The 21,314-nt window shown below is 41.2% G+C and overlaps 2 protein-coding genes across 2 annotated transcripts in view; one reads left to right on the plus strand and one right to left on the minus strand.

Annotated features, from left to right (window-relative positions):
- Positions 1-140: 140 nt before the first annotated feature.
- On the minus strand, positions 141-1,506 carry Isg15 (ISG15 ubiquitin like modifier). The gene is made up of 2 exons (XM_036177221.1): positions 1,290-1,506; positions 141-663 (listed from the first exon to the last, which is right to left on the minus strand). The coding sequence occupies exons 1-2, from the start codon at positions 1,290-1,292 to the stop codon at positions 145-147; spliced, it is 522 nt and encodes a 173-aa protein (XP_036033114.1). The 5' UTR covers positions 1,293-1,506; the 3' UTR covers positions 141-144.
- A 3,718-nt stretch (positions 1,507-5,224) lies between these two features.
- Perm1 (PPARGC1 and ESRR induced regulator, muscle 1) overlaps positions 5,225-21,314 on the plus strand; it is a 38,537-nt gene continuing 22,447 nt past the window's right edge. Inside the window, exon 1 of the mRNA XM_036179406.1 lies at positions 5,225-5,256. The gene's annotated coding sequence lies outside the window, so the exon portion shown is untranslated. The remainder of the gene's footprint in view (positions 5,257-21,314) is intronic.

Consider the following 21,314-nt stretch of genomic DNA (forward strand, 5'->3'; position numbering starts at 1 on the left):
AACTTGGCAACCCAAGGCCTTGTCACAATAGATGGACCTGGGTTCTTTCACCTGACCTCAGTAGAGATGTAGAAGAGAAGGCAACAGATGGACATTTCTGACAAGCAGACAGGAGGCAGAACTTTTCATTGGATCACCCTTTTATTACCAACATTGGCTCTGGATAGAGGCCTTAGGCATAGCATATCCACTCCCACCCCCACCCCGCAGGTGCAAATTCATGAACACTGTGCACTGGGGCGTTAGACCATACTCCCCCAGTGGCTGTTTGTCTTCCATGCGCCTTCCCTCAAAGCTCAGCCAGAATTGGTCTTCCTGTACTTGCTCCCGCTGGGACACCTGCCTCTTAAGCTCTGCCACCGTCTGTGTCAGCCGGACTTCATAGATGCTGCTGTGGCCCTTTTCATTCCTCACCAGGATGTTCAGAGGGTTGTTGCAATTCTGTACCATCAGCATGACTGTGCTGCCAGGGCACAGGCCCTGGCTGATAAGGGTAATGCCCTCTTGTAGCATTTCACCACTTGGGTGGACCAGGCGGTGCTGGAAAGCTGGCACACCAGTCTTCTGGGCAATCTGCCTCTTCAGTTCTGACACCGTCATGGAGTTAGTCAGGGACACCAGGAACTCATCACCCCCCAGCATCTTCACCTTCAGGTCCCGGGTCTGCAGGCATCACATGGGTTTAGCAGTGGTTCTCAACCTTTCTAACGCTGTGACCCTTTAATACAGTTCTCATGTTGTGGTGACCCCCAACCACAAAATTATTTTCATTGCTACTTCATAACTACTTTTGCTACTGTTATGAATCGTAGTGTAGATATCTGATATGCAACTCCTGTGAAAGGGTTGTTTGACCCCAATTGGGGTCTCAATCCACAGGTTGAGAACTATTAGTTTAGAGACTCTTCTGGCACCATTACTGGGAGTTACTACATCCAAAGCACTGGTCATAGGACCAGTTCCCAAACCCCACTCCCACCCTCTCCTCCATCAAAGGGGACCATCCAGGTATGGGGATGACATGGAGGAGTCAGTTCTAAAGGGCCAGCCTCCTACAACCATCATGTTGTTTCAGTTCACCCACCAAGATATCCTTCTGGGTCCAGCCCTAAGGGATCTAGGGCTGGTAGCTGAGCAAACAAGGAACCTAATCCCTCCCTAGTAGTGATCTTTGAGCAGCTGTATTCTGTTTCCACAGTGACTATTCTGCATCTGGAAGACCATATCAAGGAATGGAGGAAAGTCAGCAAGAATGGAATCCATCTGCCTCTGCCCCAAATTGGACTCACCATGGCTGTAGGATTTAGCTCTAGGTCCCCTGCAGGAACTGAGGAGTTTGCTTGTCTCAGCTTCTAGCTGTTCTCTCTCATAGCCAGAGGCTGGGTCAGTTCTTTTAAGTGTGTGAGCTGTGGGTGTCAAGAGGCGGAGTCTCCAGAAGTCAGAGCTGCCTTCTGTTTCAGTTTCCTTTTCCCAAGGCATACATTCAATGAGTGGGAAAAACAAAACCGAATGAAAAGAAACTAGCTGGGAAGGAAAGAGACTGGCTCTCAGGGGTCAAGGCCACAACGAGGCCTGAGTACTCTGAAATTCCCTAAATATTCAACATTTCAGGTCCTTTACAAGTCATGTAGAAGTCATAACAGGAGCTAATAATAGGAAACTTATTTTTCATTTATCAGCTTGGAAATTAGTTATCTTGGAAAAAGTCACAATAATTAATTCAGAAGTTGTACAAAGTAATGGCAATCAGAACTGCCCAAAGCTAGTTATTAGTTTAGGACAGTAGTTATTAGGGCAGGAGGTGGGGGTTATGGGGCACATTTTGTTGTTTTTGTTGTTGTTTTCAGACAGGGTTTCTCTATGTTGCCCTGGCTGTCCTGGAACTTGCTCTGTAGACGAGGCTGGCTTCAAACTCACATAGATCTGCCTCCTGAGTGCTGGGATTAAAGGCATGTGCCATAGCCACAGCCACCACCCAGCTAGTAGGAAGTATTTCTATCCTAGAACAGTTTATTAAGACCTTATTGCTTACATAAAGAGGCATTGATTGAGTCAGGTGGGTTTGTTTTTGAGATAGTCTTGCTGTGCAGTCTATGCTGGTTCAAACTCACTATGAAACTGGCCTTAAACTGATCCTCCTGTCTTTCCTGCCCAAATGCATGATTACAGTCATGCATTATCTGTGACGATTTCTGCAGTGCTGGGGATGGAACCCAGAGCTTCATGCATACTAAGTAAGTACTGAGTTATATATTTAGTCCTCAGATTTTTTTAAGGTTTATTTTTAATTATGTGGATATGGGGTGGGGGTTTGTATGTGCACATGTGAGTACAGGTGCCCTTGGAGTCTAGAAGAAGGAATTGGAAATATAAATATTGTTTATGTATTTATTTTGCATATATGTATGAATATATGTGCTTGTACATGTGGAGGTCAGAGACTAATGTTGAGTGTCTTCTTCAATCATTTTCTACACAGTCATCTCCCCAGCCCAATATCAAACATTTTTAAAGGAGTAGGATCTTATTTTTCTTTCTAATGACTATATGAACAAAGACAACCTATTTCACAAGTAAACTTTAACCATTAGTTTAGCAACCAGAGAGGGGATGGGGTTCCTGAGGCCTCTTTCTTCTATGTCCCTCTGCTTGTCTGGTCTTTGCAGGAGGCAGAGGTCAGGGGGATTCCAGATAGACTCCTTCCTAAGCTCAGCATAAGCCCACAGCTGAGAATGTGACAGACCAGCCTTGCTGTCAACCCAAGGCATGGGTGTGTGGGGGGAGGGGGGTCGGCATGTTGGACATCTGTTTGCCACCCATCTCCAGTCCTAGCAAGAGTGACTTTTGAGGTGTAGTTCAGCACTGAATCATAAAAGGGCTTCCTAGAGCTGAGAAGAATTCTTTTAGGTATAAACTAGGACCAGACTTAGGATTGGCCTCAGAGAAAGAGAGATAGCTTCTGGGACGGTACCTAGGTATGGTCTTTTTCAAGGATTTTGGACCAGGCATTGGTTAGAGGCCACCTTTCAGTCATCAACCTCACACACTAGGTAGATGAAAAAAATTTTCCCCCAGCACCAGTTGGCTTACTCTGTTATCCAAAAAAAGCTCCTCAAGGGCCCTGTCCTGCAATCCCTAGAGTATCCCTTCTCTTCCTTCTCTTCTTCACTGTGTTCTCTTTCTTGGATATTCTGGGAGTGCCATTCCCTCTACCCGGCCTCTTGAAAGCTTCCCTTCTCTCTGAAGAACCAATTGTTGGAGGCTTTGGAACCACTCAATAGAAGTGGCATTTTCTCTAACCCAACAAACTAGTCACTTTCTGTGGCTTGCTAAGACAGATTTGAAACAGAAGTAGGGTGTCTAGCCCCCTGTGGTCTTAGGCCACCACCATTGAATGAATATATGCAGGCAGCTGCAAGACTACGCTGTGATTGGGAACCCGAGTTTTGTAATGTCTGTATGCCCTGCAGTGTAACTCAGAATAAAAACAATAGCAACCATGAAAACAGTAATGGCCTGTTTTTCTTGTTCTCCTTTGGGGGAAAAAAAAAAAGATTTTAAATTTTTGGGGGTGTGTGTTTTGAGGCAGGATCTCAGTCACCATGTCGCTCCGCCTTCATTTTTTTTTTTTTTTAGTTTTTTGCTGGATTTAGTTAATCCAGAATATATCATTAACTCCATGACATCATCCCGTCTGGTTTGTCACCACTGACAGACATCTTTATCCTTACATTGCATGAAGTTGTCCTTCCACTTGCCCTGCAGTATCAGATAGCTGACAGGGACCAGCTGACCTCCCGCTAGTCTCAGTGGCTGGTGTTGCTTCATCTTTCTACCAAAGTTTGTTCCTAGGCCTCTGTGTTTCCGGCTCCTTGTTGGAAACTGCATGGCTCATGAGCAAATGGTGTTCAGTTGAGCAGACAAGGGGCAGACTTGAAACTGCTCGAGCCTTGGGTGGGACCTCGAGGAGACACAAATGGTCCAGGCTTCGCAGTCCTGAGAATTTGTCTTTTAGCCTTTGGAGAAATTTCCTTCTGGATTTCCTATGAAGTGATCATGAACTGCATCCCATATCCACCGTACTTCTTCTCCAAAGGGAAGTAAACCAGAAGCCTCCACCTCACTACTTCGCTTCCCTAACCAGAGCGCTCCTTTTGGTGCTCTGCCTTCGCGGTAGTGGACTTTAGCGTCTGGTTCACTTTTGTCACTGGTCAGGCAGCGGAAGGGGGTTGGTGGTGCGGGGGTTGGCTGCACGTAACAAGAAGAGAGGGCGGGCCCGCAGGCCAGGCCCGAGGCTGGCCCTCCCATTGGCTGAGAGGAGTGTGGGAACTGAAGCCAAGTAGGATTCACAGGCCCCGCCGCTTCACTGCTTTTTTAAAGTCCTCTATGCGCAGGCTCGAGGTTCAAGATTGTAGGAGTGCACCAACTTTGCACTCACTAGGCCGCCTGGTGCATTTTGCTGGCGGACATTTCAGGGAAGCCGAGCACTTCACCACTCGCAGGAGCTCTGACTAGCCCTAGCTGGACCCGAGACAAGTCGGACAACGCATCCGAAAACTGCAAGGTTGAGAGAGGGACAATGAAACACCAGACTCAGCTGCTGCTCCACCTAATAGTCCTCCAAGCTGGTCATGGAGAAGTGGCAGCTAGCGCGCATTAACGGGAGTCTGGTTCGGTTCCAGACCATCATCCTGAAGGCGCACGGGAAGGATGTGAGCCGGACTGGGATGAAGCACAGGGCTTACTGTGGCCCTCAGATCCTAAGATCCAGAGTATAGGATACCTCTAGCTTACCACCCATCCTGCGTTCTTGTCTCCAGAGCTCCCAGCACACAAAACTAGAGACAGCTGACATCCTGGAGATGACCGTGAGACATCTTCAGAACATACATGACCCGGTGACAAGTGGGGTGTGGGTGACACTATGTGGAGGTGAGAGGTGTGTAGGATCGCCACCGCAAGAATTGATTCCCGCTTTTGGTGCTGCTGCAGCGGCACTGCGCCCACCCTGAGATCCTGGGCAAGTACTGGGCTGTTTTGAAAAAGTGCCTCTCCAAGATGAACTTTTTCCTGGCTGGCTGTGAGGGTGTCCCAGCGGGCCTGTGCCCCCACTTACTTGGCCACCTGGTGGCCTGCCTGCACCAGCTGGAACTCAGCATCACTGTTCCCAGGCTCAGAAGCTGAGGAACCTGAGGTACCCATGGGGCTCCCTGCTGCTGTCGCTCCTTGGAGCTCCTCTCTGCGTTGCTAACTCTGGTAACCTCCTGTTGCTCTCGAAACAGGTCCTCAGGGCTATGATTCATCCTGGAGGCTGTGGTGGGGATGAAGTGTGGTCTGTCCTAGGGCTGCATGCAGGCTTGATGCCTAGACTGTACCAGAGAATATTTACAAAGTCGTGTTGTGGTTTCATTTTATTTCATCTTGTGAATGGTGTGTTCGTTCAGTAGTACCACTTCCTAGTTCCAGTAGCCCTGACCCAGTTCATTTCTCAAGCTCCACTCACTGCAAGACTGCCCTTCATCCAGCTTGGGCATATGTGAATGTACCCCTGATACTCCAGGGCTAGCTTTGCTTTGGACAGTGGTGGAGTCTGCAACACCCCTTCAGATATAATAGGTGCCCCAAGAGGGGCAGCCGGGAAGGTGACAGTCACCAAGCTTTGCAGAATGTATCTCAGTGAGGGAAGGTGATTGGGGAGAGAGTTTTTTTTTTTTTCTTCCTAATTTTAAAAAAAAAAAAAAGTGTGTGTGTGTGTGTGTGTGTGTGTGTGTGTGTGTGTGTGTGTTATGCATGTGAGTGTGCTAGTATGTAGCCATGGGCACACATGCAGGAGACAGAGTAAGACATTGGATGTCTTCTATGGTTCTCTGGATTATTGCCTTAAGACAGGATCTCTCATTGAACTGAAAGGTGGTCTTCTTTGCTAGGCTGTCTGGCCTTTTGAGCTCTCAGAATATATCAATCCCTGTCCCCCATTCCCAAGCTGGGGTTCCAGGCAGTGTAGTAATGTCTGGCTTTTTACATGGGTGTTAGGAGTTTGAATTCAGTTCCCCTTGCTTATAGAACAAGCACTCTTACTGAACCATTTCCTTAACCCTGGTACCACTGGACATGGTGGCACATGCCTTTAATCCATGCTTGAGAGGCAGAGGCAGATGTGATTTTGAGGTCAGCTTGGTCTACATAGTGAGTTTCAGGTCAGAGAGTTCCAGGCCAGCCAGGAATACACAGTGAGACCTGTCTTTTTTAAAAAAAAAAAAAAAAAAAAAAAAAGAGTAATTTTTTCACTCTTCTCTAGACTCTGGAAGGTGATCTGTGTTAAGTTGTGCTGCACTTTGGGGAGGGTTGACCTCTCCTGCCTTGAAACCTCAATTTTGGCTCTTTGGATCCTGTTTTATTCCCATGGTTAAGCACAAAGATACCAGCTTCTAACCAGGTTGAGCTCCCCCTCACCCAGCTTAAGCTTCTCTTCCTGCAACACAAGTAGGGATCCCTGGCATGACAGCCTGTCAAGGACACTTCATTCCTAGACTCAAGAGAGACTCTTGAGGTGTCAAGGACCTGCTGCACATCTAGTGGAAGAGGATTGGGGTTCTTCTCTGCGTTATCCTGATCAATGGCATCTGGATGCTACTGAGGCTAAGAGGCACCAAGGCTAGAATGCATTGGAAAACTCACCTCCACTTCACAAATTCACCATTCTACTGTTTGTGTCTCTTCTGCCCTCAGAGTTGCTACTGGGTGCTATGATTTCCTTGTGTAAGGGGATGGCTCCCATCACAAGTTCAGCCTGCAGAGTATCTTGTGAGCCACATGGGAGCTGCATCCAGGCTACCATGAAGTATGGCAAGTAACTCTTCTACAGGTTGATCTACCAGCTCCTCCAATAGGTTATCTCTGGATCTTCTTGTGATGAATTGTACACACTGGGAGAAATCGCTAAGTCTTTGCTAAACTTGTCATCCCTGCTTGCCCTACTGCTTTCCATCTTCCTGAATTTCTATGGGCTGGAGCCAGTGATCGTGAACAGTAGGTACCATGTGGAATAGGTGTTGTACTCTTCAGACCTGAGTGAAGGGGAACAATGGTACTAAGGAACCAAGTGGAAGATTTCTTGGCAGAAAAATCAGTGTGGGAGGTGGGAACTGCTCAGTATAGAAGGAAAGGGGGAGGTGAGGGCCTGTTGGATCAAAGTCTCACCTTGTGGTGTAATCAGAGGTTTTTCCTGTGTCCTTCCTAGTCCTGCAGCTGCTCAAACCCAAATAAATACACAGAGGCTTATATTAATTGTAACTGCTTAGCCATTAGCCATTATTACTGACTAGCTCTTATATTTAAAGTCAGCCCATTTCTGTTCATCTATATGTTGCCACATGTTCTGTGGCTTTACCTGTGTGACATTACATGCTGCTTCCTGGATGGCTGACTGGCATCTCCTGACTCTGCTCTTCCTATTCCCAGCATTCCTTTACTCTGCTTGCCCTGCCTATACTTCCTTACTGACTACTGGCCAATCAGCATTTTATTAAACCAGTGTACAAAAGCATTATCCCTCAGCATTTCCCCCTTTCTGTCTAAACAAAAAGGAAGGTTTTAATTTTAACATAGTAAAATTACATACAATAGAACAGTTATCAAGCAATAATTACAGTTACAATATCTAGTCTATTTGTATTTGGCAAAATTAAAGAAAATATTCTATCTATCCTATTTTTGTGAGTCTAAAGTTTCGTATCTAATTTATCTCATCATAATCAAGGAAAATTATAATTATAACTATCTAGTCTTCAACTTCATCAAAGACCCCAGGAGGATATAATGTTACCTAAGTATACAGGAAAAGCATTATAAGCAACTTCCAAAAATCTAGACTGAGACAGCTGGCTATCTGAACAGTCATCCAAAATTCCTCTGCAACACTGGAGCATCCATCTTCAGCCTGTAGGTCTAGTCTCTCAGTCACATTTTTCTGTGTCCTATAGAACATCTGACAGTCTTCTGCAAAGCAGGAACCTGAAGGACCATTTCATCTTGAAAAGTTCAGTGGTCACCTTCCTATGGGTTCTGCTTGTCTAGTTTATATAACATTTTGCCAAGCAGTCCAGGCAAGAACAGTCTCTTGCTCAAATGGCTATTTTTTGCCATAAGGAAAGCAAACTCCATATATAGAGTGTCTTTGATGCCCATCATCTTCTTTTTGTTTGACTATTTTTTTGGGGGGGAGCTGAGGACTGAACCCAGGGCCTTGTGCTTTCTAGGCAAGTGCTCTACCACTGAGCTAAATCCCCAACCCCCATCATCTTTTTTGAAGTGATTGGTGCCACCAGGAGCAGACGTGTCATTGTCCAGAAAAGTCTAAGTTTTTAAATCATTTTAAATGCCATATTCTGTAGGTCTTTGAAGTGTTTGAAGATTACCTATGTATCTGAAATATATATATATATATATATAACTTAACTAAAATGACTATAAGTTTGATTATCATAGATGACTAATTACTAATCTGTATTTCTTAATTATACATTACAATTTCAAATGGGTTGTACAAACATAATACTGTAAACAAGAGTAGAATTATATATACAATATAACAAAATTAACCTTAAATTTGCATCAATAAATCAAAATCCATAGCAATGCAAAACAAGTTGTTCTTTAAAAGTAGATTCAATAATCTACCCTTTCATCCCATCATATCAATATCCTATTTTCTTCTTTAGAAAGAGATTGCATTTATAATCAATCTCCTTTAAATAAAAATAAACATTTATAAACAATATTTTGGGAATTGGGGTGTAGCTTCTCATACTACTTCCTGCTGGTTGAGTGTGAAGGCATCTTTAGGGGATCCTGAGAAAATTAAGAATTATGGTCAAGTCCTGACTGGAATAGTCTGTGAGGCTGCATTGTCTGAGCCAGTTGCCTTGAACCTTTCTGGTTGTTGGATCATCTGGGCCATGGGGTCATCAGAAACCTTTCAGGGGTATTGGCTGATCAAATCTGATGTATCTTAACCTGGAACAAATCCATAGCCTCTTGCTTCCTGTGGAAACAAAAGCAGAGCTTCCTTTCCAAAGTAACATATCCTTAGATCCAAATTTTGAAGTCAAGATAACTTTAAAATACATATATTGGTTTAACTTAGCATCTTTATAATAAAATCTCTCTCCAGTTATTATTTTTTTTATTGGACAAAAAAGGGGAAATGTGGTGATATTTTATTTGTGCTTGACTGAAGATCAGAGGAAAAAGCCAGCCACATCACAGAAGTCATGCAATGTTAGCACACACCTTTAATCCTACCATTTGGCAGGCAGGATCTCTGTGTGTTCCAGGCCACACTGGAAACAGAGCCCGATGTGGTGGCACAGACCTTAAATTCTAACACTAGTTAACCATGGAAGTCTGTAGGTCTATACAGATAGACAGGAAGTGAAAGAGCTGGGCAGGAAGAGGAAGTGATGTAGCCGGGCAGAGAGAGCAAATCAGATGGCAGAACAGCAAGGCATATAGGCATGGGTAGACAAGAAGTAACTGGCATTTTGGAAGCTGCCAAGTTGGTGAGGTGAGGTTAGCTGTGGCTTTCCCTATTTCCCTAATCTCTGTCAGGCTTTCACCCCATATCTGGGTCTGTGTTTTTTATTTGATAAGACGGTTTAGAAATAAATCTACATTGTTGGGGAGTACTTTCTGTGTGGCCAGGGGGAGAAGTGTCACCTGAGAGGGCAATAGGAGGTCATATTGCTCTTATTGGCCCCCTTCCAGAAGAAGAGAATTCTGGAAAGAGCAGTAATTCTCCTAATCAGACTCTAGCCTTCCTGCCCTACTTCCTGTCCTCTGTAGTTTGTTCAGGATATGCTTATCAAAGGGATCAGCTGATGCTGTGCATGATTGTTATAGGCTTCCAGATCTTAGCACAACTGATGCCATGATGAAAGTACCATTTTGCTGTGAAACCCAGCATGTAGGCATTACTACCTGTCAAAAATGAAAACAAAGACCTCACCCATCAAAGTCCATAGCTATGGGAAAGTCCCTAATGCTACTAACCTTGACTTTTGGCTTCTGTAGTTCTGCTTCTGGTTAACTAAGATATGCTAACCTCAGGTGTGGTTTTTGTGCTTAAAATCTTAATCTGAGAAAGATTTGGGGCTGGATGGTGGTGTACTTTTAGTCCCAGCACTCTGGAGGCAGAGGCAGGCAAATCTCTGCGAGTTGAAGTCCAGCCTGGTCTACAGAATGAGGTTTAAAAAAAAAAAAAAAAAAAAGAAGGAAAAAGAAAAAAGGCTTGGGAGTTAGGAGTGTACTGGGGTCCTGAACACCCAGTGTAGTTACAGGCCAGCTATTAAAGGCTTTCTATTGGCTTCAACATGTGTTTTAGTAGTCCTGGTAGATACCTCACAGCAACAAAGGGGTGACCCACTCCTTTGATCCTGGAACATTTTACAGAACAGGCCAGAGGCCTCCTGTCAATATCAATGACAGTGAATGTAAACTGAAGCCATACCAGGTCTTCCTGTCCTGAAAGACTCTGAGTAAGAACTGTTCGCTGAGCCAGGTATGGTGGTGCCTGCCTTTAATCCCAGCACCCCAGAGGCAGAGGCAGAGGCAGAGGCAGAGGCAGAGGCAGAGGCAGAGGCAGGCAGATCTCTGAGTTTAAGGCCAGCCTGTTCTACAAAGTGAGCTCCAGGACAGCTGGGAACTGTCTCTGTTAAACTGTTAAAGAGAAACTCTGTCTCTAAAAACAAACAAACAAACAAACAAACAAAAAACACCAACAATAAAGCTGTCAGCTGAGCCACTCTTTGATAGTTCCCATCAGGAACTGTGAAATAAGTGTTTTCCATTTCTAATGACTTAGTTTTTGTTATGTAGCAATGAAGATAATTTCTATATAATTCATTCAGAAAATGCAAAGAACAGAAGCTCTAAACACCAGTATAGTCCTTGAGGCTGGATCACAGGCCTAAGATCACCCAGAGGTCATGGGGTATGAAAGAAGTCAGAGGGGTTGAATCTGGGAGTAACTCCCCTATCTGTGATAATTAGAGAATAAAGATGAAGGGACCACTCAATGATAGGAGGATGAACACTTTCTGTGTCTATAGTTATCCCAGAGAGTTTGTGGCATTCAGACTGACTTTAACACACAGCTGGTGGTTCAGATGTACTTTTTGGGTTGCTGATAGCAGAGAGCCTGATGTCTGAGCATGGAGGTTGAGAGGGTGACAATTGGATGCTTGAAGTCCTGTGCTTCATCCTCATCACACCTTGCTAAGCACTCACATGAGGAAGTACACACATCAGTAAACAGGAAGCTTCTCACCCACCATTTGTAGAAAAGGAAAATGGACATACTGGTTTTATTAAAAGAAGGAGTTTCAGGCCAGGTGGTGGTAGTACATGCCTTTACTCTTTCATCCCAGCACTCATGAGGGAGAGGCAGGTGGATCTCTGAGAGTTTGAGGCCAGCCTGATCTACAAAGAGAGTTCCAGGACATCCAGGGCCACACAGGGAAACCTTGTCTCAAAAAAACCAAAACAGCAACAACAAACAAACAAATGTCCAAAACAAAAAAACAAAACAAACCAAAAAAAAAAAAAAAAAAAAAAAAAGAGTTTCAATCAGGTATGGTAGTGCACACCTTTGATCCCAGCACTTGAAAGGAAGAGGCAGGAAGATCTCTGTGAGTTTGAGGCCAGCCTGGTCAATATAGTGAGCTCCAAGACAGGTAGGACTACAAAGAGAGGCCCTGTCTCAAAGAAACAAACAAAAAAGTAGGAGTTTTAGCTGGGCGTGCTAGGACACACATTTAATTCTAGTATTTGGGAGACAGAGGCAGGTGGATCTCTGTGAGTTCGAAGCCAGCCTGGTCTACAGAGGGAGTCCAAGAGAGCCAGAACTGCTTCACAGAGAAACCCTGTCTTGGAAAACAAAACAAAAATTAAACACCTCATCCTAACTTGTATGGTGATATTTTATTTGTACTGAAATGTGATTTTATTGTACATTAATAAAGTTGCCTTGGGGTCAGAGAAAGCCATAGCAGAAGCTGGGTGGTGGTGATGCATGCCTTTAATCCCAGCACTTGGGAGGCAGAGCTGGCAGGATCTCTGAGTATTCAAGGATACAGCCAGCATGGCGACACACGCCTTTAATCTCAATACCAACCATAGAAGACCTGGAGGTCTGTACAGACAGGCAGTGACAAGGAGGTCATGTGGCTGGGTTTACAACCAATGAGAAGGCAGAACAGAAAGTCTATATAAAAGATAGGACACAGGAAGTAGGCCTCTTGTGGAGAGGAAAGACAGAGCAGCAGTGAAGGGTAAGTTTTCAGCATCAGTTATTGCTTTGATCTCTTGGACTATTAACTCTGCATTTGGCTCTGTGTTTCTTATTTAATAAGACTGTTCATCTACATTTGGCGCCCACGTGGCAAGAATTCATTAAAAATTAGGCCCTAGCTTGGCTTAGGCCCCAGTCCCAACCGACCTTAGCTACCGCAGGTTAGGTTACCGTAGCTGGAACTACTTGCTTAAAGCCAGTGCTACAAACAACTCAGGCCTGCCAGAGTTACCAATAGGTTGCTCTCAACTGTAATTGCAACAGCTACACTGAAACGCCAACGCACGTGGTTGGAGCTTAAGGAAGGCAGAGCCCAGGCTCAACTAGGCTCAAGTGGGAACACGTGGCTGGATTTAAGCTTTAAGCTTTTAGCCAGAACAGGGCTACACTTTCTTGTTCTCTCTCTCTCTCTCTCTCTCTCTCTCTCTCTCTCTCTCTCTCTCTGGATTCCCACCTCAGACACTAGGTAGCCGTTTTGAAATTCCCTCGGATTTCTACTGTTCTATGCAGACTTGGTAAGTCAATTAAGATATCAGATATTTTAAAGGAAAAAACTATTTAAAAGAGAAATTTTTTTCCACATTTTAAAAAATGGGTTTTATGTGTACATTGGAACAAAATTGGTCTTTGTATGATAACATTTTAGGCAGTCTGAAAATGGAACAGCTATATGAGAAGATTAATGTTGATGGAATTATGCACATTATTACTTTTCTTATCCTTATTTTACTATTTAAAAAGATAGTCAATTTAAGTGCCAGGATAAAAGCTTTAGAAAAACCTGTTAAACCTCTTAAAATGAATTATAGAGAAATTCAGATTCAGACAGAAGAAATTAACAGTGAAATTGTTTCAGGATTGAATTATAAGGTTACAGAAAGAAAGCCTGTTTTCACACAATCACCCTTAATTTATCCAGTAACTGTACAGCAGTTACTTGGTCAAGTGAATGCACAAACTATTTGGACTTCATTTGAAATGTTAGATTTACAAAGATTTAAGGAGGCAATAGTATCTTATGGCATGCATTCCCCATATGTAAAGCAAATGTTAAACTCCTGGTCAACTTATAATAGGATTATACCACAGGACTGGCAAGAGCTGGCACATGCTGTTCTGGAACCCAGACAACAGCTGCAGTGCCAAATATGGTTCAACGAGGAGGCTAAAAACATTAAAAAAAAAAAAAAAAAAACCAAAACAATGTAGGGATAAAGGTATACAAATCTTCCAGGATCAGCTTATTGGAGAAGGCCAATATGCTGCAATACAAACACAATGTTTATATGATATCCAAACCCTAATTCTATGCCAAAGGGCAGCCTTGAATGCATGGGACAGAGTTGAGGAACCAGGAAAGAAAACTGAGTCATTTACAAAGGTTATACAGGGCCCAAAAGAATCTTTCACCATTTCTTACAAAGACTGACTTTAGCAGTAAAGAGAATGGTCCCAAATTCAGAAGCTAGCCAGATAATAATTGAATCTTTGGCTTTTGAGAATGCGAATGTAGCATGCAAGAGAATAATCAGGCCATTAAAGGCGAGATCTGCACCCTTGGAAGATTGGATTAGAGACACATTTAATGTTGAGGCTCATGAGATGATATGTGGATAGGAGAAGCAATTTCAAGAGGTTTGAGGAATGTCAGATGTTTTAAATGTGGAAATCAAGGACATTTGAAAAGGGACTGTAAACAGAGCATTCCTAGAAACAATGTTTTTTCAAGGAACAATGGCAACAGAATGCCCTTCCTTCTGGAGTATGCAGAAGGTGTAGTAAGGGAAAACACTGGGCCAATGAATGTAGATCAACAAGGGACAGGCAAGGTAATACTTTGCCTTGGTCTTTGGGAAACTCCCAGAGAAGCCTCAGGCAGGCCCCTACACTGAATCCAGTTCAGACCTTTCCTGTGGTCATAGAGGAAACCCCATCTCAGAGCAATTAAATAACAAAATGCCTATTGGAATAAACCAGGCTGCTCAGGATGATGAAACAGAGAGAACAGAAAATTCAGGAAAATCCATAAATAAAATTTTTTGGCAAACTTCTATAAATGAACAAAGACCAAAATTAACAATAAAAATCAATGGTGTTTTGTTGTCTGGTCTGGTAGACACAGGTGCTGACGTGACTGTAATTGCACCAGAATTTTGGCATGAACTTGGCCTCTTCAGGAAGTAAATGTTCAACTGTTAGGAACTGGAACATTATCTCAAGTGAAACAAAGTGCAAGATGGCTCTAATGTATAGGTCCAGAAGGACAGGGGAGAAAATTAAAACCATATGTGGTTAATATAGCTATGAACCTGTGGGGTTAAGACTTGTTGCAACAATGGATTAGATTAACAAATACTCAGATTAACATCCCTCCAACATCAGAAACAAATAATAAACTAGCACATGTTTCTGAGAGAAATATTAGAAGATATTATTCTAATGAGTGGTCACCAGCCATCCATGTTATACAAGAACAGGGCACAAAAACTGATGATCTTCCAAAGACACCAACAGCTCTACCTTTAAAATGGTTAACAGACAAGCCTGTATGGGTTCATCAATGGCCTTTAACTCCAGGCTTTAGAAGAGCTGGTAGAAGAACAGTTGAAATGCTCAGCATATTGAAGAATCAACTAACCCTTGGAATTCTCCTGTATTTATTATTAAAAAGAAATCTGGTAAATGGAGAATGGTAACAGACCTTAGAGCAATTAACAAAGTAATTCAGTCAATGGGCTGTCTACAATCTGGAATTCCTTTGCCTACTTTGTTACCTAAAGGATGGCCTCTCATAGTTATTGATTTAAAAGACTGTTTCTTTTCAATACCCTTACAAGAAAAAGACAGAGAAAGGTTTGCTTTCACAGTGACTATTTACAATAATTCTCAACTGGTTAAAAGATTTCAATGGAGGGTCCTCCCACAGGGAATGTTGAATAGCCCAACCCTGTGCCAATATTTTGTACAACAGCCATTGGAAGTGATACATAAAAAATTTCCTAAATCTGTAATTTATCATTATATGGATGATATTTTACTAGCCGACTCAAATGCAGATACTTTAGAATGAATGTTTGAAGAAGTAAAGAAAATTTTGCCTTGCTGGGGATTATAAATTGCTCCTGAAAAGATACAAAGAGAGATTCTATTAATTATTTAGGATATAAAATAGAGCTATAAAAAATTAGACCTCAAAAGGTACAAATTAGGAGAGATCGCTTACAGACTCTTAATGACTTTCAAATATTATTTGGGGACATTTCTCATCTACAAACTATTGTTGGGGTAAAAAATGATGAACTGAATAATTTGTTCAAAACCTTAGAAGGTGACCAGGACTTAAATAGTCCAAGAGAATTATCACCTGAAGCTGAGAAAGAATTGGCCTTGGTAGAAAAGAAAGTACATGAAGGACATGTGGATTGTATTGATCCAAAGCTGGATTGCATTTTGGTTATTTTACCTTCTAGGCATTCTCCTACAGGAATATTAATGCAGAGAGAAGATATTATATTGGAATGGATATTTTTACCAAATAAACCGAATAAAAAATTAAAAACTTATGTGGAAAAAAATCTGACTTAATTTTGAAAGGAAAATTGAGACTTCTTCAGTTAGCAGGAATAGACCAAGCAGAAATTGTTGTACCTTTAACTAAGGAGGATATTGAAAATTATGGACAGAAAGTGAACCTTGGCAAAGAGCTTGCAGTAATTTTTTGGGAGACATTAACAGCAAATATCACAAAAGCGATAGAATTGATCTTATAAAGAGAGCTGATTGGATTTTGCCTTGAATTGTATGGGAAAAACCCACATCTGGAGTTCATACATTTTATACAGATGCCAACAAACAAGGAAAGGCAGGTTACAAATCAGAAAATTTAAGTAAAGTGGTTCAAAGTCCTTATAATTCAGTTCAAAAATCAGAATTGTATGCTATTCTGTTGGTATTAGTGGATTTTTCAGAACCTCTCAACATAGTTACTGACTCTCAGTATGCTGAAAGAGTGGTATTACATATTAAGACTGCAGAATTTATCCCTGATGCTTCAGAATTAACTACTATTTATTCAGTTACAAGATACAATCAGGAAAAGGACTCATCCTTTATATATAACTCACATCCAATCCCATACTGGTCTTCCAGGCCCTCTAGCACAAGGTAATGATGAGATTGATAAATTATTGATAGGAAATGTTCTGGAGGCCTCAGAATCTCATAAAAAATATCATGTCAATAGTAAAGGTTTAAAAAAGGATTTTTCCATAACCTGGCAACAAGCCAAGGAAATTGTAAAGAAATATCCTACTTGTTCCTTTTACAATCAGACACCATTACCAGCAGGATGTAGCACAAAGGGTATTCAGAGGAATGAAATCTGGCAGATGGATGTGTTTCATTTTGTGGAATTTGGAAAATTGAAATATGTACACCATACCATTGATACTTATCCAGGATTTCAATGGGCAACTGCTTTGAGTTCTGAAAAAGCTGATTCTGTAATCACTCATTTCCTAGAAGTTATGGCCATTATGGGTATACCTGCACAAATTAAAACTGACAATGCTCCAGCATATGTCTCTGTTAAAATGAAACAGTTTTTTGCTTATTACAATATAAAGCATATTACAGGTATGCTGCATAAGCCTACAGGCCAAGCAGTTATAGAAAGATCAAACAGAACTCTAAAGAATATGCTAAATAAACAGAAAGGGGTAACAAAAAACCCCAGAAATAGACTGCATAATGCTCTATTAACTTTGAATTTTCTCAATGCTAATGAGAAAGGAACAACAGCTGCAGAGAGAAATTGGATAATAGAAAAAAACTACAGAATTAAATCAGCCTATATACTTCAAGGATGTGCTGACCTCAGAATGGAAACCAGGATATGTGTTATGTTGGGGATGAGGTTTTGCTTTTGTTTGTACAGGAGAAGACAAGCTGTTGGATACCATCAAAATTGATAAAGGTTCAATTTGAATAAGAGAGACCTCTTAATTAGAAGAGGTGATAGTTCATCAACCAGCATGACCATCCAATGTAAACTAACTTATACCAGTAACACATGCCTTTTCATTTAATCAGATAATAACTTGCCAAAAGGGAACCTCCCCAAAATTAGTCTTGGGGAAAGGTTTTTGTTTTTGTCTTTTAGGAGAATGAAGGCTAAGGAATCTAAAGAACACTGGACAAATGAGACAACTGAAGAAAAAGGACAAATCATCTGTCCCAGGAAAAAGAGTAAAATGGCCTATTGGTATATCATCTACAAAATTTCATAAATCTTTCTAAATGTTTCTGCTCTTCACTAAAAAATTAATACTCTTAGTCTTCTTGTAGTCCCAGTTCAATTAAAGCTTCAAGCTGACTTTGGAGTTGGAGAATGGCTCTCTCCTTCTTTAAACTCAAGCATGTTGTTAAAAGGAAAATGCAAACTCCCTGTATCATGCCAGAAGAAAGAGCCATCTTCTGATATGAGACAGGGGAAAAACCAAATTATTTAAGGGACTATTCTATTACTACTAATCTCAATTCCTTGATTCTATTCTGTTTCTTTAAACTTTTCTTAAAGTATAAATTTTATATCAAAATTTACAAGATTAATATATATATATATATATATATATATATATATATATATACATTTTAAACTTTGTTAAGATATTAATGGTCATATAGAATACTAATTCTAGAAAAAAGGCTTCAATTAGCTGCCTATACATGTCTTTGTGTTTGAGTCTGTTACCAGTTTTCTGCAGAAAATCACAGCCAGGCCTAACATCAACAGAAGTCTCCATGAAGAAGATGGGGCCCCATAATGATAATTCCACGTGGACAATAATAATATCACTAAGCTGACAAACATCATTTACTTGCAGATCAGCTTTGGACTACAAAGTGCTCAGAGCAATTTTGAGAGGGCTAGCTGAGATGATCCAGTTTTAAAGACTACTTGAATAAAGACTTGAGATAAGCCCTGAACTTTGGCATTATGCTCAAACTGGACAACAAAGGATATAGCTACCTTTCTTAGAATTTGACAATTAACCAAAAATTTTTGTTTTCTTTTTCACCCATACCCAGCAGGAAGCAATTTTAAGAATACGACGCCCACATTCCTAAAGAGATGGTGTGGGGTGGGTGGTTTTTGTTTTTGTTTTGTTTTTTCGGTCTTTTAATAGGTTTCAGGTCTGGGATAATTTTCATTGTTTAGGAGGGTTGGTTACAAGTTGTTGTTAAGGGTTAGGAAAAGGGCTAAGCAAAGGACATTAGATTGAAGGTTCTTGTTTTTTAAAAAAGAAAAGAAAAAGATAATTGCTAGTTTTAAATACTTTACATTGGATTGGATTTTTTATATTGTATACAAATTATATATATTGAGATTGATATTGTTAGAAAATACTATACATATATTTCTAATCTTCAAGATATTGTACTTATACTGTTCATTTAACCATATAATGCAATTTGCTGATCTTTGAATGTTATTACTACCAACTATTAGGAAAAAAAGAAATGAAAGTTAGTAGTTAGACATTGCAATAGAACTTGTAGTCATATTAGGTATGTTTTCAAGATTGAGCAGATATAGTTTAAATAGACAGGTCATCTTCAAACCCTTCAGAAATCTACAGAATATGACATTTAAAATGTTTTAATAACTTATAAAAATTTTCTTTTTTGTTATGACTATGAGACATGTCGGCTCCTGGCAGAACCAATCTACTTCAGAGAAAATATGGGCATTGAAGAAACTGCATATGGAGTTAACTTTCATTATTGTAGTTAGAGTTTTCCTGCCTGGACAAATCAGTCAGGACAAATCTCTCTTACCCGCCAGTCCCACAGTCGCTCAGACCCAACCAAGAAAGCACACGGAAACTTACATTGTTTAGAAACTGTATGGCCATGGCAGGCTTCTTGTTATCTACTTCTTCTATCTTAAATTAACCCATTTCTGTTAATGTATACTTTGCCACATGGCTTGTGGCTTACCAGTGTCTTTACATGTTGCTTCTCATGGCAGCGGCTGGCGGTGTCTCTCTCCAACCTTCTACTTCCCACAATTCTCTACTCTCTTGTCCCGCCTATACTTCCTGCCTGGCCACTGGCCAATCAGAACTTTATTTACACAGAGCGATATCCACAGCACATTATGGCAAAAGTTAGCCACTGGACAACAAAGTACCCTCAAATCAACTGCTGACAAACAGAACAGACAGGACATGAAACAAAGGACTTCCAATTCTTGCCAAGACAAGTGTGGTTGTGGCTTTAACAAAAGGCATCTTCTGAGGCCAGGACAATATGGCACCATCCCTGAAGTGGCCTTTGCAATCTGGAAAAGGTACAGTGCCCTTTTCTTCGAAGGCAGCTGAACAGGCAGTGGGCCGATGGCTTCTGATGTGCATTGGAACAGCAGCTTGAACAGTTATTCTTGAAGAGTAACTAAGGTCCCACCTCTCAATAGTAGACTGGCATTTATTAGAGGGATGTGGAGAAGAATGGGATGCTGAGATGAAGCCACACACACAGCCAAGAAGAATGGACAGCTGAATTAAAAAACCATCAATAATTTCCAGAATTTAAAATCCTGAATCATGACATGACAATAGTGGAATGCAGGTGTTTCTGGTACATGGACTGATCTCACCAAATGTGAGATCGAACTGTTTACCTCGTATACATCCTAGTTCACAAATGAGTCTGTCAGATGCGCTAAACCTATAGGCTGAAGATGATGCCCCAACACTGTGGAGAAACCTCAGGTGACTGTCCAGGAAGCTGGCTGTCAACTCACATTTTTTTTTCTGGGAAGCTGCTTGCCTGCACTTCCTGTTTTTATTTTTTTATTAGGTAATATTATTTTCTTCTTGGGTCTCTGACGGAGTTGAAGATTAGTTAGTTATAGTTATAGTTTTCCTTGTTAAGAATTTCAGAAAAGAAACTCACTAAAGAGGTGTAAGTGTATAAATTTGAAAGACGTTATAATAGTTCTGTTAGTAATATAAGTTAGGATAGAAAGTGAATCAGGGGCTGGAGAGATGGCTCAGAGGTTAAGAGCACTGACTGCTCATCCAGAGGTCCTGAGTTCAATTCCCAGCAACCACATGGTGGCTCACAACTATTTGTAATGAGATCTGGCTCCCTCTTCTGTATACATAATAAATAAATCTTAAAAAAAAAAAAAAAAGAAAGTGAATCAGGTACATTTTGGACTTATCAAAATAGGATAGATAATGGAATTATTTTCTCTGAATTTGTCAAATATGAATGGACTAGACATTGTTTAGGTATTTATTGCTTATATATATGGTATATTGTAGATGTAACCGTCTTGTTAAATAAGAAACATACAGCCAATTGCAGAGTTAAAAGCCAAGAGGTCAGAGCAATAACTGATGCTGAAAACTTACCCTTCACTGCTGCTCTCTCTTTCCTCTCCACAAGAGGCCTACTTCCTGTGTCCTATCTTTTATATAGACTTTCTGTTCTGCCTTCTCATTGGTTATAAACCCAGCCACATGACCTCCTTGTCACTGCCTGTCTGTACAGACCTCCAGGTCTTCTATGGTTGGTATTGAGATTAAAGGCGTGTGTCGCCATGCTGGCTGTATCCTTGAATACTCAGAGATCCTGCCAGCTCTGCCTCCCAAGTGCTGGGATTAAAGGCATGCATCACCACCACCCAGCTTCTGCTATGGCTTTCTCTGACCCCAAGGCAACTTTATTAATATACAAATAAAATCACATTTCAGTACAAATAAAATATCACTATAGTATAAGTTATTGTACTTTTGTATATAGTTTTTCTTATATTAGTTATAACCTTTTCCTTTTTCTTTTTATTAAAATAGAAAAGGGAAAATATGGTGATATTCCAGAAGATGAGAACCTATGGATTGCTTCTAGGCTAAAATGGTTTGATCATGCAAGACTGCCTGAGAGGTCTCAAAAT

Source organism: Onychomys torridus, chromosome 2 (assembly GCF_903995425.1).
Source record: "Onychomys torridus chromosome 2, mOncTor1.1, whole genome shotgun sequence".
Taxonomy (NCBI): domain Eukaryota; kingdom Metazoa; phylum Chordata; class Mammalia; order Rodentia; family Cricetidae; genus Onychomys; species Onychomys torridus.